This window comes from Euprymna scolopes, chromosome 44 (genome assembly GCF_053919585.1).
Source record: "Euprymna scolopes isolate OS-2025 chromosome 44, ASM5391958v1, whole genome shotgun sequence".
Lineage (NCBI taxonomy): Eukaryota > Metazoa > Mollusca > Cephalopoda > Sepiida > Sepiolidae > Euprymna > Euprymna scolopes.
In genome coordinates, this window is record NC_136525.1 from 33193435 (window position 1) to 33211443 (window position 18009).

At 32.9% G+C, this 18009-nt stretch overlaps 1 protein-coding gene across 2 annotated transcripts in view; it reads right to left on the reverse strand.

Moving 5' to 3' along the window:
* Positions 1-785: 785 nt before the first annotated feature.
* Positions 786-18009, reverse strand: part of LOC145268775 (N-acetylglucosamine-1-phosphotransferase subunit gamma-like) — a 40644-nt gene continuing 23420 nt past the window's right edge. Inside the window, exons 5-10 of one of the 2 annotated variants that reach the window (XM_080124381.1) lie at positions 17194-17287; positions 15811-16008; positions 12181-12333; positions 7454-7538; positions 5070-5101; positions 786-911 (exon numbers count right to left, since the gene is read on the reverse strand). In XM_080124381.1, coding sequence (XP_079980507.1) covers positions 858-911; positions 5070-5101; positions 7454-7538; positions 12181-12333; positions 15811-16008; positions 17194-17287 — 616 coding nt within the window. In that variant the 3' untranslated portion in view covers positions 786-857. Of the gene's footprint in view, positions 912-966; positions 1233-5069; positions 5102-7453; positions 7539-12180; positions 12334-15810; positions 16009-17193; positions 17288-18009 lie in introns of those variants that run through there. The other variant, XM_080124382.1, reaches the window with a different exon arrangement.

Genomic DNA, 18009 nt, shown 5'->3' on the forward strand with positions numbered 1-18009 from the left:
TTGTGTGAAATTTAAAAAAATCGACCCAGCTGTTTGGAAGTTCATAAGGAACGCACACACGGTGCCTTTAAAATATAAATAGAAAAGATGTGCACAGTTCTGTTTGTCCACGTCGTTAAATACTGACAGCCTTATTTTACGTGTAAAGATATTCTTTTCCTTTCACCACATTTGATGCATGGTTCTTGGAATTTTTGTTTTTCACTCACGTTCACCTCCGACACGGCACATCGCCACTTGGACGTAATGAGCTACTATTTGAGGCCATGCCTTGGAAAAATTAACAAGATGTTGGCTTACATTACATTTAAACTTCTGCATATCAGTACAGTCAGGGAAGTAGGTAACAGGAAGGGAATTCCAAAGTCTAGCTGATCAAGGGGAGAAACTATTAGCGTAGAAAGCTTTTCTGGGGTTTGGGGACCTCAACAGTAAAGGGGTGTGATTTTGTTGCTAAGCGGTTTTGTCATCATGGGGGCACAAGTGCAACGAGTTCATCAGAACATTCCATTAAAATATTTGTAAAACGGACACAGAGATGCAACATTGCGGTGATGGGACAGTGGTTGGAGCTAAGTTGACAAAGTGAGACCTATTAGATTGAAAACTTCTTTTGGACTTTATCCGAGAGCATCACAACGAATCCTTATCCACTCTCAGCATGTCTCCTAGAAGAGTTTGCTGACTCCAGGATGTTGGTATATATTATCCTAAAATTGTTTCAGAATTTCGAATGCAAAAACAAAAATATCATTAAATAAAAACAAAAAACAAACTTATAAAAATATAGTTACAATTTAACAGTTTATTAAAACAAAATATTTAATTTGAGAAAATAATTTTTAATCATAAATAATTTAATTCTTTTTCTTTCTCAGCTTGTGAAAAAGCGATGTGGAATGTCTGTTTGTCTGCAAAAGAAAAAATTTAAAGTTTAGAAATGTGACAATGTAACGTCATGTGTGAACGAAAAGAAAATTTGAGAAATGAAAAAACAAGAGACATTTATATAATACTTGCAAACCATCTTCTCTTTTATGCAACAAGAATGATCCCTGGATTGTAACTTGCGATGAAAAGTGAGTTCTTTATGACAATCTGCAATGCTCAGCTCAGTAATTAAATATTGACGAAAGCTCCACGACACTTCCCGAAGCCAGAGTTGTACTATAAGAAGGTCACGCTGACTGTTTGGTGGTCTGCGATTGGTCTCATCCATTGCAGTTTTTTGACTGCAAGTGAAACAATTACAACAGAGAAGTATTGTCAAAAAATCAATGAAATGCATCAGAAACTTCGACAACAACACCCAGCATTAGTCAACAGAAAAGGCCCAATTCTCCTCTACAACAATGCCTGATGGCATATTGCTAACCCGACTCTGCAGAAGTTGAACGAATTGGGCTACGAAACTCTGCCTCATCTGCCATACTCTCCAGATCTCTCACCTACTGACTACCACTTTTTTAAGCATCTCAACAACTTTTTGTGTGAGAAATGCTTCAAAAACCTAAGCAATAGCAAAAAATGCTTTCGGCAATTTCATCGCCACCAGAACGCAAGATTTATACGTTACTGGCATAAATACACTTGTTTTGCGTTGGCAAAAGTGTGTTGATTCTGATGGTGCTTATTTCGATCAATAAATTTTTATTTGAGCTGATATGTTCATCTGAATTTAAAAGTAAAAAAACCACAGGAACATCAAGAGACATCTATATAATAAGACCTTTACCTTTTTATGATTTTTAAGGATTTCTATTTCCTTTCACCAATTTTTGGTCTTTTTTAATCCAAGAAAAAAAAAAAAAAAAATTTCCAACTGCCTTTTTCTGAGGAACATAAATCTATATATCTATCTATATGTATATATTTTTTAGATAGATAATACATTTCCTGAAATGATATCTATTTATCGTCTGTACCAGTTTTCACTGTTATCTTGTTTTTCTTAAATTAGAATTTTGTCATCCAACTTGCCTCCTCCCCAACCCCCTCAAAGAAAAACTTGAAATAGTTTATCCTTCCTATTTTCTTTAACAAAAAAAAAAAAAGGACAAAATTTCAGATCAAAGTTTAAGATGTTATCAGAATTTTAAAGTTCAACAAAATAGTGATTAAAAAATATAAGATTAAACACCAACAAATTTACCCAACATTGGCCAAATGTTTAACATATTGTACGAGGGTCATTCCAAAAGTAATGCATCCTATTTTTTAACTAAAAAAAAAAAATTTGAAGAGCTACGAAGATGTGAGTAGTACCATTAAAACAAGTGACCTTTTGTGCTCCAGAATTAATTTTTCTACAGTCACCATCATTCTCAATCCATTTTTACCAGTGATGGGATAGTGTCTGTGCATCGATATCCGGAGCAAGTTTTGTCACTCACATCTCCATTGCCACTCTGAAATCAACGAACTCATCTCCTAAATGATCGCAACTGCATTAGCTTTGTAAACATTCAATAGATGTCGGTGAATGTTGATCAGTTCAATTTTTTTATTCAATGACACATCTCTGCTTTTGATGCACATCCATAACATGGGTTGCTTTATTAAAGTCTCACACTATCAATATCTGCAACAGAGAGATGAAGTTTCAGGTCATAAATGAATGAAGTTCAGTCATCATAACAATACAATTTGGAATTTGGGCAGAATAAAAAATAGGAGGCATTACTTTTGGAACGCCTTTCGTAGAATGCTGAGGAATTTAATAAAATAAATCGAAGATTGTTCTCCATTCAACCCACATCTCCACCACTTCACAACACAAAATATTCAAACCTGACATCAAAAATAGTGATATCAACTTTCAATGCAATGAAAGATCTACTTTTTAGGACATTTCCTCTCAAGCCATGGAATAAAGTGTGTCTCATTTGATGAAAAGCAAGGTCAAGGTATAGCATGGGTCAATGAGTGGAAACCTTCTTGAACTCGACTTTGCAGACGATATTGCTGCACTAGCAGTGAATACCACTGACCAATAAGGCATTGTCAACAAGATCAAAGTTGAATCAGGAAGCATTGGTATCTTTATATTATTAATGCTAATAAAACTCAAAACATGCTTTCTGGGACACATAAACAATCTATAAGAAATATTTACAGTTGAAAACTTCATCTACTATGGAAACTCCGCAAACAAAGGAGGTAGCATAGACTAAATTGCGGTGCAGGATAGGTAAGACCTCAACAACATTTGACCAGCTCTGCAAAATCTGGAGAAACTATTCATGTAAGATTTTATAACAGTAACATCTTATCCACACTGTTTTTATATGGAAGTGAAACTTGGCATCTCAAAATCATCCGAAGGAGGAAATTATATTTTAATTTATACAAATTTTGTATTTACACACACACACACACACACACACACACACACATATATGTGTGTGTATATATATATATATATATATATATATATACTAGTGTAACATAGCATGGACACATATCGATATATATATATATATATACTAGTGTAACATAGCATGGACACATATCGAGCCGTGAGTGAAATGATGTCACAGTAAGAAAAAAAGTGCTATAAAAAGGAAAGAGCACGGTCAAGAAAACAATCACATGAGAGACGTCACAGCTGTAATGAGAAGTCACGCATGGCAGGAGAATGAGGAAATAAATGTCATTGTATAATAAAACAAAAAAAAACGAGTTGGAGTTCTTTTCTATCCTTTGCGACTGAGACTACAACATGTTGGGAAATGTTGCACAAGGTTGACATATAATTATGGACTCTTTTTCCAGTCGGGTTCTTTATCCATTATTGATTTGACTAATATCAAAGTATCTTCCATGAACAGAGTTTATTTATAAGAACCTCCCATCTATGAAACACGTTACTATGGGATGTCTTCCCTTCAGACTTCAACATAGTCATCCTTCTTTAAATGAAATCAAATTTTATTCTTTCCATTTATCACTTTCAACAATCCTTTCATAATATTCATCATCATTCAACTGACAATCTGTTAATCTCATTAACCTTTGTCCTCAGGTGGCTTTTGGAGTTGAACGACATTGAGTCTCGTCAATACAACATGGGTGACCATTTTGGAATACCAGGTGCTGTATGTAGAAGGATGGCAATAATTCTCTGTAAAAATTGTTGTCCAAATAAATTGTACGCAACTGGGAATGACTTGAATTTAAATATTGTCTAAAAGAAAAGTTGGCTCAAGTCACCCAAGATACATGCTGCATCTTCACTTGTTTACAGAATTGGTGCCTCATATGGTTCGGTCATTTTATAGCATGGCAGTTCTTGCATCAATTCCATAACACATTTTTTCTTATTTTATCTTTTACTCCTTACATTCCAAGAGCAATGTTTTTGACAAAGGGTGAAGAATTACTGTTTTCTGGGTCAAATCTATGCATGTAACATAGATTCATGATGATATACTAAGTGTTTTAATATTGAAATTCAAAACCCGGCTGTCAGTTCACTCAATATTATGATAAGCATTGCATTATTTGGATTCTTCAGACGACTGTTCTCATCTTGTGTCATTTTTGATTAGATACACCTGAAGAAGGTCAGACGTTACATCAACCAAAACATGAAAATGACACTCAAAATGAGAACAGTCGTCCTAAGACTCCAAATAATATGGTTATCATAAACAGTTTGACATTTTAGATTCACGTTAGAGAGCTCAACCCACAATTTATTTATGCATATATATATATATATATATATATATATATATATATATATATATACTAGCTTGACACATGATTGTGAATACATAAGGGTCACATATTTTTAAGGAGAGTGAAACTGTTTGGATGGGAACTGAAACTGCAAACCATTAGTGGTTTTCTTTCCACCTCAGTTACTAGTTGCTGCTACCAGACATGGACATTTATTATTGTACCTAATCAATTATATATTAATATTGTTTTCCATTTCATGATACAACATCTGGGTGAATTCTTTTGTCAGGTGTGAGACACTGTCTGATATTGCCTCCTCCAGATTCTGGAAATATTTACAGCATCCTAATTATCAAACTGATCAAGATTAAAAAAATACTGACCTCTTTTTTTCCGGCTGCAATTTCTGTCTTTTCTGCAAAAAAATTAAAAAAAAAAAAAAGCATGTAGAAAACATTATCAGACAGAAACAAACTGAAAACTACTTTTGATATGCACAACCCCATCATAAAACCCCATTGTTATATCAAAATTTTTATCTAACACTATTATTAGAGATGTACATTAAAATGCAATATAAAATGTAGAAATTGAGGACATATTATAATAAATAAACTGAAATATCTAGGAGGATGTTGACACCTCCCTGCAAGAGTTGCAAAAACCTAATGTTGTCATCTCCCCTGATGGTGATATACATGTGACTGGAGACTGCTTATGAATTTTATATTCCCATGAAACTTCCTCCTTTGGAGGAAGTCTGTTGAATCTGCTTAGGGTTAGTGTCGCTTCAGTACAGTACAGTATTTGATATCTACAGATTCATCATAAAATCCCATTGTAACATCAAAATTTTCATCAAACACTATAATGAGACATGTAGCAACACACAGAACACACATCTAGCAATAAAATGGACCATAAAATAGCAGTAAATACATACGAGGGACATTCAATAAATAATGCCTCTGATCCATTTCCATTTGTCTGATCTAGTTGAAATTTTGCAGGTGCAATGATTTACATCTCTATGTGTTGTGTAGCAAATTATAGCTCTGAACTAATTTGTGGTTTCTGATGATTCAGGTGATCGGACCAATCAGGTGTGAAATGAAACCTGTTGCGTGTCACACAGTGATTCGGTTTTTGTATTTGAACAGGAGATTTTTGATGAAATGAAAGAAGCATATGGTAATGATGCCACATCATATGACCTTGTAAAATGTTGGCATCATGAGTTATAACATGGCAGGAAATTTATAGAAACAGGTTTCGGATCTGGTCGTCCCCCGCCTCCTTACCACCTTTCTGCCATTGATAAAGTGTCTGTCGGTCAAGTTGAGGCTACTATTTTTAGAAGATCTATGTATGACTATTCAGCAAATAGGTCAAAATTAGTACAAGGTCTGTGGAAACTATTATTTGTAACAATTTGCATATGTATAAAGTGTCTGCTGGATAGATTCCCAGGTTCCTCAACCTGCAAGACAATGATCCTGTCCACAACATACATGTCGCCAGATCAGAAGCACGGGCATGTGGCTCTAAAATTCTCCCCTTCCCCTACTCTCTTGACCTTGCACCCTCTGACTTTCACCTTTTCATAGACATGTAGTCATTTTTTAAAAGAAAGTGTTTTTCAGATGATGCAGCCTTGATTTCTGAAGTCATTTTGTCGTTTAGGACTAATCTGAGGTGTTCTATAAAAATGATCTACAGAGTTATATTAAACAATTGGTTGGTTGGTTGGTTGGTTGGTTGTTTTATGGCATATCAACCCTTTTCAGGTTATTTAATGCCGAATCCAAAGATTTTGAAGAATAATTTTTTAATAGCGTATATTTGTTTTTTAAGTCGGTTTCTATTTAACCCATAGTTGGGACCCTAACAGGTACTACCAATCCAATGAATTTAAAAGTTAAAACTGTACAAACTTTCTTGTCAACCAGATATATATATATATATATATATATATATATATATATATATATTAGCGTTGGGACGATTAATTGGAAACGGAAAACATGTGTGTCCATTTTCTGAAGCCAAAAACGATTCTTTTTATTGTTTGTTTAAAACTTAATTTTCCATGGCTCATATTAATGACAAATATTTATAGATTTTAATCTATCAATAAAACTAATATCTATTATTTACTCATAACAAGCTATTTTTACGTCTATGAAAATATATGCACATATTAGATGGGTTTTGTGGTAACCCTCACCTTAAAATTTTTTTTAAAAAACTATATATTTAAAAATTTTAAAGAATCGGAATCAGGAGAAATATTGAAATTGTCCCATCACTAGAATCTGTACAAAATTTTTGCTGAAACATTTTATTTAATCGACGAGAGTAGCTTTCTCTAATTCACAAGAACCCATGTTACTGTTGCTAAAAGTATTAAGTAACAATCAGTTCTAATTGACACTTCTGGAGGTTGAAGGTTCAATCAATACAAGCAATATGAAGAATACAATTCCAAATTATTTAAGACTTTTATCCAGTCATGACTGATGGAAAGAGAGCAAACTACTCAATAAATGGTTCTGTTTGAAATTTCGTACAAAATCTGAGTTCAACAGAAAGATTCTTAAGTTCTACAAGATATACCAGAAGAACGTTGTAAGAATAATAACTGAAATGAGGACACTAGTCCGAATAATTGAAACACTACGAATTATCAATCCAAATGTACAAAAATTCAAAAACATTAACAAGAAAGTAAATAAAATTTTTTTCAAAATTCTCATCATCCACTTACTTTGTCTTTCGAGATGATTCGATCGGGCTGTTAGTGAAATCAACGTTCGGAGGCCTTCCATTTCTGCTTGCAATCGTGCATATTCCTAAAAAGAAGCAGATTAAAAAAGACTTATGGACTTATGGACTGCCTGGGCAACGCCAAGTTGTAATGTAGCCGTTACAAACAAACAAGGGAAAGAAATAAGTAAAAATCTGAGTCATTTTTTTTTTTTTTTTTTTTTTTTTTTTTTTACAAAATATTTTTATTATCGTTACTTTCGGCATCACTTAAAAGGTCTCTCGTTGTCACATTTTAGCCTGGTTTGCGTTTCACCTTCCTCCGGCCACAGTTGACCCATTTCTTGTCTTTGCATTTACACGTCCATTTTCTTTCTTTCTCCCTTAAGCACATGTTGTCTCTTTTCTTTTTTTTCCCCTTTTTCTTCCTAATTTGCATATGTGCATTTTTCGACTACTGGTGCTGCTAATCTCTTTACAGCCAGCCATCCTTTGCCGCTGCTGATACTTTTCCAGGTGCTTACATGCACTATGTTCTAAAGTAACGTAGATGATTTTTATTAAGATTGTTGTTATTCGAAATCTACGTTTTATCAGTTAAAATATGTAACAGGAATGTTAACTTAGTAAAATGGAATTTTAGAACAAACAGGAATTTTAGTTTTCATATATAACATTCTTCGTGACAAAGATTCTTTGCCCACATTACAAAGGTAGGTTTATATATACATGTAGAGAAAGAAGTTGGTCAAGTTGGAGAGTGGACGCATAGCAAACTGTAGAGACTAAGAAAATTGTGCAATTCCAAAGATGGGGACATCAGGAAATAAAGTTGCAGAAAATAACTTGAGTGTTGATTGTTGTTCTTCAAAAAATCTTCTTGCAGTTTAAGACGGTCAATGAAGACCAACTGACAGAAGAAAATATGTTTCATCTCTTTCTGGCCTGAATAATTCCTCAGAAAGATGTTTATTCGTCCCATAAGAAACTGTGTTTAGTTTAGAAAATCACGCACACACACCTACTGGACAGAATTTGAATACCTACTAAATACCATCCTTGCGTGTCTTTGATCTCACTGTGTAAAAGGTTTGTCATGACAATCCTTCACCCTACTAGTAAACTGACTAAATATTCAAATAACATAATATTCGAAGCCAAGATCCCTTAACGTGGCTATAAATTGGCTCACATGAGGAATGGTGCTCTTACTCCAAGTGATGTTATCTCAGGTAAGAGCACATAGTTGAATACTCCACAAGACCAGGTGGATCCTGGAAAACAGCAAAATTGAAAAAAAAAATGCAATAAAGATTGCTATGTCTTCTTAAAAGACATTTTGTGCGTGTGCGAGCTCGTTCTCTATGGACTCTGAAACGAATGAGCCGATTTTTTGAAATTTCACAGAAATGTACTTCATGTGTCTGGGAATGTTCTTAGATGGGTTTTGTATCCCGATAAGTATGGAAAATCGATAATCAAAAAATCTGATTAAAGAAGGAACAGTGCGATTTTGACCAAAGTTATATGCAGCCTAACATCATATGTGCATTTGAAAAGTTTTCTCACTACACAAGCAGAAGAGCCTGGCATATAAAATCAACAGTAGGTTCTTTGATAAGACAGGGGTGTGTTCTAAATTAATGTTTCTGTTAAGAGCACAATTGAACCATGATACTTAACTTCTACATTTTAAACTTTAATTCAAGCCATTATTTAAAATTAGCAGGGAGACCTGATGTTGTCCAGGATTGAATGAGGATCAACGAATGTTCTTTTATTATGAAAATTAGTCAAATTGCTCATTTTTTAATTAAATTAATTGATTGCATGCTCTACTCAGCGACTCATGTGAATCGCTAGGAAAAAGTTTCACATACCTATCCACAGTTATTTCAAAAGTTTCACATACCTATCCACAGTTATTTCAAAAGTTTCACATACCTATCCACAGTTATTTCAAAAGTTTCACATACCTATCCACAGTTATTTCAAAAGTTTCACATACCTATCCACAGTTATCTCAAAAGTTTCACATACCTATCGACAGTTATCTCAAAAGTTTCACATACTCATCCACAGTTATTTCAAAAGTTTCACATACCTATCCACAGTTATTTCAAAAGTTTCACATACTCATCCACAGTTATTTCAAAAGTTTCACATACCTATCCACAGTTATTTCAAAAGTTTCACATACCTATCCACAGTTATCTCAAAAGTTTCACATACCTATCCACAGTTATTTCAAAAGTTTCACATACCTATCCACAGTTATTTCAAAAGTTTCACATACCTATCCACAGTTATTTCAAAAGTTTCACATACCTATCCACAGTTATTTCAAAAGTTTCACATACCTATCCACAGTTATCTCAAAAGTTTCACATACCTATCCACAGTTATTTCAAAAGTTTCACATACCTATCCACAGTTATTTCAAAAGTTTCACATACCTATCCACAGTTATCTCAAAAGTTTCACATACCTATCCACAGTTATTTCAAAAGTTTCACATACCTATCCACAGTTATTTCAAAAGTTTCACATACCCATCCACAGTTATTTCAAAAGTTTCACATACCTATCCACAGTTATTTCAAAAGTTTCACATACTCATCCACAGTTATTTCAAAAGTTTCACATACCCATCCACAGTTATTTCAAAAGTTTCACATACTCATCCACAGTTATTTCAAAAGTTTCACATACCTATCCACAGTTATTTCAAAAGTTTCACATACCTATCCACAGTTATTTCAAAAGTTTCACATACCTATCCACAGTTATTTCAAAAGTTTCACATACCTATCCACAGTTATTTCAAAAGTTTCACATACCTATCCACAGTTATTTCAAAAGTTTCACATACCTATCCACAGTTATTTCAAAAGTTTCACATACCTATCCACAGTTATTTCAAAAGTTTCACATACCTATCCACAGTAACTTAGTCCACAATACATTGTCGTCTACTTTGACCAGTAGAGAACCTACTATTGATTTTATAAAATTATTTTATACATATTATTCTCTTGTATTTTTTTTTATTCAGGTTGAATAGTGGACTTGCACCATATATTTTCTACAGATTCACAGAAAAGTTGCTATTACTTTAGAGAGATTAAGAAATATAATACGAAGATGAGAGAAAACAGATTTTCACATTTTATCAACTTATTTTCTCATAAGTCAAAGTGTTAGTTTTGTAGCGACGCATATTTTTGTTAGTTCATCATGTTTATGTTTAAAATAGCATTTCAGATTATTTAAAATAGCATTTTCTCCAGATTATTTGAAATAGCATTTTCTTCAGATTATTTAAAATAGCATTTTCTTCGGATTATTTAAAATAGCATTTTCTTCAGATTATTTGAAATAGCATTTTCTTCAGATTATTTGAAATAGCATTTTCTTCAGATTATTTGAAATAGCATTTTCTTCAGATTATTTGAAATAGCATTTTCTTCAGATTATTTGAAATAGCATTTTCTTCAGATTATTTGAAATAGCATTTTCTTCAGATTATTTGAAATAGCATTTTCTTCAGATTATTTGAAATAGCATTTTCTTCAGATTATTTGAAATAGCATTTTCTTCAGATTATTTAAAATAGCATTTTCTTCAGATTATTTGAAATAGCGTTTTCTTCAGTCTGTTACACTTCATTATTTTTTTATAAAAATCGCTCCAGACAAAGCCATTTGATGTAAGCAGCTAAAAGAAAAAAAAACTTCAAGGTCAAAAACCAGTCAACAATAAGTGTTCGATGGATAGATCCTTACCCAAAAACAGTAATTCTTTCCCCGTCGTCAGAAACATTGCTGATGGAATGCGAGGAGTAAAGGACAAAATAAGGGAAACAAGAGTTACATGATTGCTGAAAATAAACTCTAGGTCAGCCTTCGACTCCCCTTAATAGTTGATATTCTCCTGAATTTGTATCAATCTAAAAATGAACACAGTGAATATGTTCCTTTTCATAGATGTCATATATGTGTAATGCTGAGTAGCCACCTGGACTTAGGGTTAGTGATATGGAGCTTATGTTTTGTTTGTAAAAAGAAAAACGAATAATAAAATCAAACAGCGTTTGATGATAGTGAAAACTACTAAAAAATTAAACATAATAATGGAATATCTATTATTGCATATTACAGTCAGGGAAGCAGTAAACAGGGAGGGATTCCAAAGTCTACCAGTTTAAAGGAAGAAAAAAAAAAAAACTAAATCCAAATATTCCTTGTTGCTACTCTCACTCAACCTGATCCATAGTGTTCTATACTCAGTGTAACTCAGACCCAAATGATGGGATTCAGCATTAAGTAATACAAAAAAAGTTAATATCCGTGGCACAATGGATAAAAGCTCTAAGTAATAATCAGTTCTAAGTTATAAACAACAAAAAAAATAAAAAAATAAAACAAAATAAAAATAAAAATTTTTAAAAATCAGAAAAATTAATCTTTGCAAAAAATAAAAAAATCAGAAAACAAATTAATTTTTGCAAAATAAAAATTGCAAAAAACGAAAACTGCAAAAACCAAACAACAAATTGATATAATCGATTAATTTGACCTGTCTCTACTTTGAAAATCAGATAAAACTAGTTAATAAAATTTGGCAGCCATTTTGAGAGCTAACCGCTTCGATATAACCAGCTACACTATATTTTGTCTTTGAGATTCTTTTGTATGCAGACACAGAAGAACAAGAAAAGATACTTACAGCTGAGCACTTCTCAAGTGAATCAAATTTATCATTTGCTTTGTCGGCATCTACCAGTTTTTCTGCTGCCTTTTTAACCAAAGACGTTTTTGTTTCATTCGTCATCAAAAATCCCGCACGCGTCAAGATTTTGCTTAGTTCTTTTTGATAACCCTGAAAATGGAAACATCATCATCGATAATATGAGCAATGGCGGTTAGAAATTAGTTATACTCATTTTTTTTTTAACTCTTATTTGCCCTCAACAAGTCATATTGCCACTTGAACATTTGGGATCATGTTTGTAGGTACACTATGCAGAGAGTTGAGCAGTGAGATATCGCTTCACATTGCATTTAAATTTCTGCAGATTCGTACAGTCAAGGAAGCAGGAAATAGGAAAGGAATTTCAAAGTAAAACAAAAAAACAACAAATTCAGCATTAAATAATACATAAAGAGTTTATACTCGTGGCACAATGGATAAAAGTCTTAAGTTATAATCATACATAAATGACTGAATTTTTTAGATGAGATTTGATATCATTTGGACTATTGTTCTCATCTTCAGTGTTTTTCACACAAAAGTTAGAACACGACCAAAAAGCCATAGTATGTTGAGATATTTAAAAGTCAGGTATGACTAATCACATATGGAGAGAAAAGGTAAACTACTCTTATGACACAAAATAAAATTATAGACAGAGGAAAACGGTGGAAAGTAAGATGACTTAAAGGAGCAGCATATATGATGGGTGACGATAAACTACTAAGCAGACTTAGTACAGAATTTAACACAAGATGTGAAATAATAATTATAAATAGATTAAAATAATATATATGTACAAATAAATATACCAACTAGTAAGATTGTACTTCTAAAAACAAAAAATAGTTTTATGACTTGCTAAAATTCATACTTGAATTGTCCGCAAAGACCTGTGGCGATGTCGTAAAGTACTTGGTAAAATTCAATTGTAAATTACTCTTCTGGAGACTAAAAGTTCAATCCCAAATGGGGGCAACACTAATCAGGATTTCTAATGAGAGATTAAATAAAAGGTTCCATTCAAATTTCATGCAGATTCCAGAGTTTAACATGAAGGTTTCAGAGTTTGATAAGGTACACCTCAAGAAAGTCGAAGGTTACATTAACCGAATATCCAAACAACACTAATAGACAAAAAAACAAAGCAAATCCCAGATCCATAGTATAGTGTACAACTCAGATACAGCATTAACACACTAGATAATAATGCTAAATAATAATCAGTTCTAAGAGAGAGTCTTCTGGACGTTTAAGATTCAATCCTTAGTACAGTCTATAGTATATTTTTAATTTATGTTTTAAAAAAGAATTAAAATTTCTGGTGTTTATCCAATTTTAATAGTAAAAAAAAATTGGCACAATAACTTTATTATGTACATACCAGTTTGATTAAAAACAGACTGAAGAAACAAGAAAGATAACTCCAAATAATTCCAACTTGCAAGATTTTTAGACACCCATTCTTAACATGGGGAGAAGGAGGGTCACTGGAAAAATGCAAATTTACTTAAAAATGATTTTCTTTATAAATCAATTTACATGATTTTTGGTGTATGATAATTTTATTCTGTCACAGGTATGTACATCAGATTTTTATTTATTTTTGTTTTTCCATAGTGGAGGAATCCTGAACAAACCAAAATAATGATATTATGAAATAGACATCTTGGTCAGAAGAAGTTCAATAACAGCTCAAATAATTTAAGGGAGATAAGTTAAATTTTAAGCTGCAGAAATTTATCTTTTTATATTATTTTAGTTGTTATCAATTTTAAAAGATGAGAAATAGAAGTTACATAGAACCTTAGATCAATAAGGACGAAAATGAGAAAAAAGCAGGAAAAACCTTTTTAGGCCATGACATTTCGAAGCTAGATGTTCTTCATCAGAAAAGGAGAAAAGTCAGCATTATACAAATGTAAGGATCGGATGATACAATAAAGTTCTATGTAAGTTTTATTCATCATCTTTTTAATATATGAATTGCTCCTCTTAACCGTGTAGAGCCTCTACTTTCTTGATAGGGTCACTTTATTAAAGATATCTTTTTCAGGTTCATTTATTATTTTAGTTGTCATCTAAAATTGTGACAATTGTAAAAATCTTCCTAACTAGAATATTTTTCCCCTTAACATTTTAGTATTTTAAAGAACATGCTGGAAGGAAGGGAAAGATAAACTAGCTAGTCAGAATCAAATAGCGATGTATCAAATGCAATGCTATTTAGGTTTAAATTCTAAAGTCCAACAGGATGACATATATATATATATATATATATATATATATATATATATATATATATATATATATATATAAGGTGGTTTTTTTTTTTAGGCAGCAAACTTTAAATTGACAATTTTCTTTTGTTGCAAATTTGGCAACTATCGGTTATTTTGAGTTCAGCTTGGTCTGGCAATTCATCTTTAAGAAATTGACACCTAACAGCGTTTGCAAATGATATGATCAATTTACTGAGAGAAACATTTGATGAACGGATAATTTCACAAAATGGCCACCGCATTTGTGCGATTTTACCCCATGAGATTATTTTTGGAGATATGTAAAATCGCATGTTTATGTTGATAAACTAGACACAATAGATCACTATGAATCAAATTCAATGCAAATCTGAAGTATTTGAATTTTCAAATGGGAGTTTGTGCTCATGTTAAAATGCCTTTAAAATACCCTAAAGAAATGTAAATTTGGAGAATATTTATTAATTTATTTCTAATGCCTATTGTTCAGTTTTCGCAAAAATTAAATGCATCTGAATTTTCACAAACAGCTTTCACTCCTTTGTATAAAGCTAAATTAACTTAATATAGGTACATTACAATTGCATAGACATAGCAGCTGCGCTCCAAAATTAATGATCAGTTAATTAGTTTAGGAAAGAATCCTATACATAGACGTGGCACAATAAGGGCGCATTTTGAGGAACTAGCGCTTCACCAAAAATTTGGGGTCCTATACACGACCTTCCTTGTTCTTTTGGGAAAACAAGTAAAATTGAAAAAGATGTTACGAAATATGATGGAAACAGACTTGACTCAGGTTGACAGCTTGTTGATAAAAAGTGATGGCTATCAGGTTAAAAAGATCAGATCAATGAGGCTGACAGTTGGTTAAACTTAAAAACAATGACAATATTTTTGTCTTTAATATGTATTTGTGTTTTCTCTGTCGTTTTTCATCATCACAAGAGAAGATTTGCTTAGCAGTTGGAATTGCCACCCTGTTTGTGATCATTAAAAAAAAAAAAACAGGTCAACTTTTTGGGTTTAAAAAAAAATGTTCTTTCTTCAAATGAAATAATTTTTATTTTTACAAAAACGTCTTGTAGCTCATTTTGTACAACATACATTTTCTAGCATCATGATCCAACTTGAGAGAACTTGACAAAAGACCAATTAAGCAAACAACATATCAATCATTTATACCCCGGGTAGCTGATGTTCCATGCTCAAAATGTAACAACTCTTCCAAAATGTCCCCATGGCATAGACAAACCAAGTTAAATTTCCAAGCAAATAATCTAGTTATATAAAAATATATAAGCATATATTTATATTTGAAATATAGAGAAATACAAACAAGAACCTTTTTTGTAATTTCTTCTCTCAGCAACTCTCCTTCAATTTCGTCCCATGCGTCTCTTAGTTCTGCGCTTAAATATGGATAGACAAACATTGTCTGTGGTTGGCAAACAAGTGGCGTCTCAAAATGGAGAAGGTAATGACATACTTCGGGTTCGGAAACATCGTTCAATTGATTTTTGTTGGAACACGTAAACACCACCTACAAAATTTTAGAAAAAAAGCATTAAAAAAGGAAAATCAAACACATCACTGCAACAATGTGATAGTATTAAGAATTTCCCCCCCCCCCAAGTGTTTGGAAGTAAAAAAAAAAACTATAACAAAAAGAGGAAATAAGTTGATCAATAGAACAAAAGTAAAGAAAGTAATGTTAATAGAAAATCAATGGGGGAGCTGGCACACAAAGATGTTCAAAACTAGGATTGTTAATCATGATATGGCAATAACTGTAACAAAGAATCGGACATGGAGAATAAGATATTTAGACTTAGTTTATGGACGGTTTTGGGAATGATAGTGAGTTTTGTGACAGTTTGCAGTTAGGGACAGTTAAAAGCAGGTTGTGCCTTAAAGCAGATGAAGATATATACGGAATCTGTTGGAGTTCATGTTTTTTTGCATTTTCTCCTGTTTATTTGGTTAACCAATCACAATACCCACTACCTGAGTCTGTTTACTTGTTTATCAGAGTTCATGATTATGTCCCTGTCGTCTATTGGTTATTTCCCAGTGAAACATTATATGCCTCACGCAGTAAGATAGGGAGAATTACATTGCAAATTTTCCTTCTAGATGAGGAGCAGTATGCATGAACCATCAAACACGTCGCTACAACAATGTGATAGCATTGAGAATTCCCTTCCCTCAAGTGTTAGGAAATAAAAAAACTATAGCAAAGAGAGGAAATAAGTTGATCAATGGACCAAAAGTATACAAAGTAATGTTAGTCGAAAAGCAATGGGGAGGAAGTTGTTCAAAATAGGATAGTTAATCAAGGTGTGGCAGTAACTGTGACAGAGAATCGGACATAGAAGTCAATATATTTAGAATTAGTTTATCGAGTTTTAGAAATGGTAATGAGTTTTTAAGATGGTTTATGACAGTTGAAAGCTGGTTCTGGCTGAGAGCAGATAAATTGATCACTGATTAACAAACGTGGCCTCGACAGACGATCAAGATGAGGACATTAGCATTTAGAGAGTTGGTTTCTGTAATCATGTCGCCCCCCCCTCCCCAATTATGCAAATGTGAGAGAAAAGAGAAGATGAAAAAATCTACAGCACACAGTGTTAGGGTTGGTGATTGTTGTTGAGCTTGACGTTGTCACACAACAATGGTAAAAAAAAAAGCCGAGGATTTGTGGTTTTTTATGACTTTTACTCACCCTTGCCGATCGATAAATACTTCCACATTTGTCGCCGTCTTTCATTAACATGGCCGTAAATTTGTTGTCCGTAATTTCCCATTCTTGCCAGATTCTGAAATTTGAAGGAAAAACAATCCAATAATTACAGCAATAGCAGCAAATGCTTTCAATTTTTTTTAATTAAACGATACACCTGTGCTACTATCGACGTTCCTCTCCCAAATGTTAGGAATTTAAGAAAAAGAGGAAAAAATATGACAAAGAGAAAGTAAGTTTATCAGCAGAACAATGGAGAGGAAGTTGCTCACCAACACACACAATGAAAATTAAAATAGCATTGTTAATTAAGGTGTGGCAGCAGGCACAAGACTGGAGGGTTAGTTTATAGGCAGTTTTAGATGTGGTGGTAAATTTTGTGACAGTTTATGATAATTGGAGACAGTCTTGCAACAGTCAGAGTTGAGGACAGTTGCAAGTTGGAGAGTCGAATGCAGATCATGGCCTTGGACCAGATCGAATGATTTTTAAAGGGTTGAGATGAGCTGACATCAACTGACAAACACGGCATCGACAGAATGTAGATATGGACGTTAGCATCTAGAGAGTCGATGTTGTCACACATACTCTTAGAATGCAACTGAATGTGTCAAAAGTTTGTGTTTTATTTTATTTTTTTATATTGTGAACGTGTGCACACATGCCTAGACAACAACACAGACAGAAGATAAGAAATGAACATTGGGATTGGTTATCATTGTTGAGCAGAGTAACACATAATATTACACACTCATACATATGGCAATAATCATAATGACAAGGTGTGCACATTTGCAT